The following is a 5,572-nucleotide window of genomic DNA, read 5'->3' on the forward strand; positions in this document are numbered from 1 at the left end:
CGGGGTCTACTGTATTTATCTCTCAATCCTATGAAACATTAAGAATTTCATAAGATTGATAATAATAATAATAATAATAATAATAATAATAATAATAATAATCGTTTCATGAGTTTTTATTAAATTTTTAAGCACATTTTATTGCCATAAAATTATACAATTATTATACAATAAAACTTTTAATATTGCTTTATACATTATTTCGTTTTATATGTTTTATATGAAAAATATATCGGATTTATTCTGTTCGTAAAAGGATTCATAAATACCATATTAATATATAAAACATCGCTTAGATGACAAGAATTTATAATATTTTTTTACAGAAAAATTCTTTCGAGTATTCAAAAAATTTCCTGTAACATCTTCGAGTATTTGAGTTATATATATATTTTTTTTTTTAAATAATTTTTTAAGATTCCCGTGTCATATCATTCGAATTAGTACGCGGGCAGCTTAAATGGCGCCCATCGAGTCCTAATCTACATTTCGATAATCGAGCGGCGAATGTCACGAAATACGCGCCACTTACTTAAAAGAATGTCATTAACCCGCGCCACCGTCTAAGGCTGTGTACACATTAGGCGTTTTGAAACGCGCGTTTTAAAGAACCAAGAGTTCCGCATAGATATACACACTCAAACGCGCGCTTGGCCAGAAGCGCGCGTTGATAGATTTTGGTTAGAACGCGCGTTTCGCGGGCGTCAGCCGCGCGCTTTGAGATACACGCGCTGCCACGTTGTTGTACATTCGATCGCGCGCTTTCGGGTAGAGTGGACGCGCGTTGGCCGAAATGGAGAACGATCGTTTCGATACCGATCTGTTTTTTGATGAAATCTAAAAGAGACCAGCCGTCGTCAAATGATTTTATAGATATTCTAAAAAAATTAAAAAACTTGGGTTCACACTGTCTTAGTTTTGGATACAACGTCAGAAGCATTCCACGCGTCAGTCTATCTCGTAATATCGGGTGCACCAAAAATTCTCTTTGCCTCCGCCGTCGTCTTTTATAGCGACGATGGAGGAGTCGCACGCGAGCAATTACTTTCGCGTCCATTTCCAAACTGAGTCGGCACGAACGGTCGTCGAACGCCGAGCTAACGCGCGGTGTGCACGCTGCTAACGCGCGTTTAACGCAACGCCCAACGCCTAATGCGTACTAGCCCTAAAACGTTTCCACAAAATGCGCGTTGTCGGCGTCCAGACCCTCGGACTTCACCGTTTACGTTTTTTTCGCAACGGGGACAAAGTTGTCAGTCTATTCGCGCGGTGAAAAACAACAAACGGCGCAAAGAAGCGTGACAGCGGTGGAATCTCCATCGCTTCGTGCTAGCTGCGCGCGTGAGAGGTTCTGGTACGTTCGTACCTGGCTGGTTTAACTCGTTGAAATCGCCTTAATGTTTTAAAAACGAGAACAGTTATAAAATAAAAATAATTACCGGCGATTATTATTGTTCTTTGGATGATGAGGCTAAAGTTCGATACAAAGAAAAGCTTAAGCGATTTGACGCGGAGTGGCCCCATCTCTTAGACGTCGAACTACGCGATCCCTTTAGCGGCGTAACCACAGAATGGTCCGAAATCACTCCTCTCGGCCATATCGTCTAAAGAGCAATTATAATCACTGATAATTATTTATTCTTTATTTTATAACTGTTTTTGTTTTTAAAATATTAAGACGATTTCAACGCGTTAAACGAGCCAGGTACTGTACGAACGTACCAGAACCTTGCACGCGCGCAGCTAGCCTGGAGTAACCGAAATTTCACCGCTGCCGCGACGCTTCGCGCTTTGTTTGTTGTTTTACGCAGTTGAATGTATATACCTATAGCCTAAACGAAAAGACGCTTGGTAATTAATTAACACAATACGTATTTATGATATGTGTATTTATGCGCGACAGATATTTTCTGTTAATAGTTATAAACTTTTCAAATACCACGTCCTCGCCGGGAAGAAGAAATGCGTACGAATTTTGTGACGGATTAGGACAAAGGGTGGAAAATGCTAGTAGAACGACGACATTCCGAAGATTCTCAAAAATTGTTTTTCCACTCGAAATAATCTTTTTTCACTAAAATCATTAGGCGGGTTGTGGCGGACGATCGGGCGGCGAGTTACGGCTTATTTAAATATAGTATGCGCGCTTTAGTAGAGGCGCCGTACTAAATACGCTGTAATAAAACTTTTAACACCGAATGATAATGACGAGAATTTAACCTTTACGGACGCAAATTACGGGCAAACATACCGCCGAAAGACATAACTTTAGTCGGGAGTTAATTAAGTTACCACTCTTCTACGGTAGATCGGTGAATTTCGTGTCCGCTTTTTTTATTGGCCCATCTTTAAACTTAGCCCGGGGTTAGCGGGAAATACGAATAAATTAACGTACCGTAGACGCTTTACCGAAACGCCGATCCACGGTGTGTAAAAATTGGAGAAGAAAGGTGACGGGAGAGAGTTAGGTCTTAAGTCCTTGGAAAAGGACTTAAAATCGGCGACCCGGTATTTGAACGACACCTTTCCGACGGATGTTTTACCTAGTCGGGGAAAATTATTTTGTTAAGGCGTTCTTTATTACTTACTTGAGTAAAGTGTCTCCAGAGATCGTTTTCTTCCACGCTGTCGAAAGACTTCTCCTTCAAATAACTCTAAAAATACACGTCGAAGCAATTATCGAGCAGGAAACTTTGGGCTTGGGTTTTGCGAGCGGGCTCTTACCGACAAACCTCTCCAAAAGGTTTCGTTTCCCAGGACGTGATGGACCATTCTGGCGATCATGCCACCCTTCAAAGACACGCCATTTTTATTCCAAGGCCGATCCCAACTTAAGAAATATTTTTCTTACCTTTTTGTAAGTGAAAGAGTTAAAGAGTCGAAAGAGTTTCGGCGTCCGATCGACCTTTTGAGAAACCGCGATGGAATGATCGGAGCAATCGTAAGCCACGATGTTTTCCACGCTTCGAACCAATCCGTCCACCTGAAAAGTTTGCTAGCGACGTCCGGAAAACGTGTTTCTTAAAGAAACGGCGGTGTTTCTAAGAAGCGCTACTTACCATATTCCACCCGGGTAGAACGGCGTCGACGGCGATACTCTCCAAGTAGGTGGCCAGACCTTCGCTTAACCAAATGTCTTGCCACCATTTGGGTGTCACTAGATTTCCGAACCACTAAAAAATTTCTCGACCAATAAAAATGCCAAACTCCTACTTAAAGACAAAGGAAACTTTCTTACTTGGTGACTAATTTCGTGAGCGATAATCCGAGAAGTAAACTGCTTTTCGGAATCGGTGTTAATCTCGGGATCGTAAAGAAGATTGGCGTCGTGATAAACGATCAGGCCCCAATTCTCCATGGCGCTGCTTTTGTGTTCCGGCACGGAAATCATATCTGGTAATAAAATATACACGGTATACGTATGCCTGGGTTATTGTGGCAGGAAGGAGGAGATCCTCGGCTACCTAATTTAGGAAGAGAGTAAGGCACTTGCAGAATATTTTCGAAGAATTTAATAAATTTCGGCGTCAACTCGAAAGCAAACTGCGTCCTATTTAGATTGTTTCTGGTGGTCCAGATGGCAAACTGAAAATACAGAAAGTCGCTCAGAAATTTCGTACAACGGCAAACCGCCGAGCGGAAATGCTTACTTTATCGTCCCCGTTTCTGTAAAAATTTCCCACGAATATGGCCACCAAATAAGTCGACATTTTTACCGACGTTTGATAAACGTCGGCCACCCAATCTTCGTCTCTGCATTCAAAAAATTGCCGAGTCAAAAAATAAAACGGGAGCAGAAGTGTATTATAAAAAAGAGGAGATAAGCCAGCCGATTCCCACGACATATTAGAGAAACACCAGCTCAAAGTATCTAGTTACGCCGGAACATGTGGTGTCGCTCGACATTTCTTCTCCATTAGCCACTCCTTTTTTCCCCGGATTCGATTTAATTGCCTAATTTTTAATTATTAAGTCGTTTACCTGTCTTCCGATTTAAGTTTCGGCATGTTGGACAGCGACGTCATGTTTCTCCACCTGACGATGGTTACGTCGAAAGTAGCTTTCAGGGCAGGTTCGTCGAAACAAGGAAAACATCTTCGCGCGTCTACGGGTTCGAAATGAGTAACCGCTAAACTAGAACGAATAATACGTGTCGAATTACACATACGACTAAAGTCGGGCGTAATTATTCTATAAAGCTTGCCAGTTAAGGTAAATATTTGCCACTACGGCCAGTTCGGATGCCAGAAAAAATACAAATAATTACCACACGCGTTAAACAGTTCTTTCGGTAAAAGAAAGTGCGTAGGTTACTTACTACTCGGTGGCACCGTCTTCCTGGTAAGACGACCAGTAGAATCCGACTTTGGAATCGTTGAGGACACCCGAGAAACGAAAGAAAATTCTGTAGACGTTACCCACTCGAAGACTTCGATCCAGGTGAAGAATCAGGAACTGATTTTCCTCGTCTTCCTCCATCCATTCCACCGTCAGCGTGGAATTATCGTTCGAGTCCGTCACTCGAGTTTCGTCAACGGTCAAGTTGTTAGAATGGACGGTTACGTTTTTAGTGGGAAGCGCGCAGGTTACGGTGACCAGCGCGCTGCCCCGGAAAGTCAAATTGTGCGGAGCCAAGTACGGACGTATTTCCAGCACGTAGTTTTCGGGCACCAGAGTGGGGGGCAAACGGAAACCTCTGGGCGCTTTGGCCGACAAAAAGGGGAAGACCACGAAACCGAAAACCGCGGCGGCCACCAGCGCCACCAGAGCCAGCAGAGAAACGACCAGAAGGGTCACCCAGTGCCTCCTGGCGAAATTGGAAGGGCGGCAACACGCTCTTTTCTCCTCGGCTCCCTCTCCGTCGTCCGAACACCCGTCCATGTTTACCGCTCGAATCTCCTCTCCATCGGCGCACCGACCGAACCCGAAAAAACATTTCGGCCGCTCTTCCCATTGGCTGCGGCCGGTGACGTGGCCGACGCGTCGGATGGGGACGGAGAGACCTTGACTGCGTTAAGTGGCTTTCGTCCGTCCGGATTAGTTCTTTCCGTTGTGTCGCCCTTTCGACATCCACCTTCCGTTTTGCTGCGGTTACCGATCGTGTTTACGTTTCTGACGTCTGGAAAATATTTTGCCGTCACCAGGCAAAATATTTATTTTACATCCCGCTTTCTCCGTAATTTCCGTAAACAATATTAGAACGCCACTTACCTGCGCGCCCGGACCCACTCGGTTTATACGTGAAGTTTGAAATTTTTTAAATGGGGAAGGTAAGAAATAAATGACGGTCGATGGGAGGGAGAGGCCGGAAAGCGCCTCGGAAATAATCTAGACTCGATTTACGCCACTTACCCGGTCACTCAGGACGTGGAGGAAAGTATTCGGAGATCGTTCCGTAAAAATACTTAACTAACGCGTTTATTTCGACGCCTTCACCCCTTACAAATCCCAGTCTTCGTCACTATTTCCCCCGCGGAACAAACCGGGCTTTGTCTGGTATTAATTCGCTTTATAAAGTTAAATATGCTTTAGGAATGGAAGATGGAAAATCCAAGAAAAAAATATTTATTCG

At 43.7% G+C, this 5,572-nt stretch overlaps 1 protein-coding gene across 1 annotated transcript in view; it reads right to left on the bottom strand.

Moving 5' to 3' along the window:
* LOC111612433 (thyrotropin-releasing hormone-degrading ectoenzyme-like) overlaps positions 1–5,294 on the bottom strand; it is an 11,468-nt gene extending 6,174 nt beyond the window's left edge. The window contains exons 1-9 of the mRNA XM_023353644.1: positions 4,319–5,294; positions 3,982–4,134; positions 3,651–3,753; positions 3,465–3,585; positions 3,239–3,393; positions 3,060–3,173; positions 2,852–2,983; positions 2,725–2,790; positions 2,589–2,654 (exon numbers count right to left, since the gene is read on the bottom strand). Of these exons, the coding sequence (XP_023209412.1) occupies positions 2,589–2,654; positions 2,725–2,790; positions 2,852–2,983; positions 3,060–3,173; positions 3,239–3,393; positions 3,465–3,585; positions 3,651–3,753; positions 3,982–4,134; positions 4,319–4,881 (1,473 nt within the window). The 5' untranslated portion in view covers positions 4,882–5,294. The remainder of the gene's footprint in view (positions 1–2,588; positions 2,655–2,724; positions 2,791–2,851; positions 2,984–3,059; positions 3,174–3,238; positions 3,394–3,464; positions 3,586–3,650; positions 3,754–3,981; positions 4,135–4,318) is intronic.
* Positions 5,295–5,572: the final 278 nt, after the last annotated feature.

The sequence above is a fragment of the Centruroides sculpturatus genome, unplaced genomic scaffold (genome assembly GCF_000671375.1).
Source record: "Centruroides sculpturatus isolate CEXI.00-Female unplaced genomic scaffold, Cexi_2.0 scaffold1743, whole genome shotgun sequence".
NCBI classification, from domain to species: Eukaryota; Metazoa; Arthropoda; class Arachnida; order Scorpiones; family Buthidae; genus Centruroides; species Centruroides sculpturatus.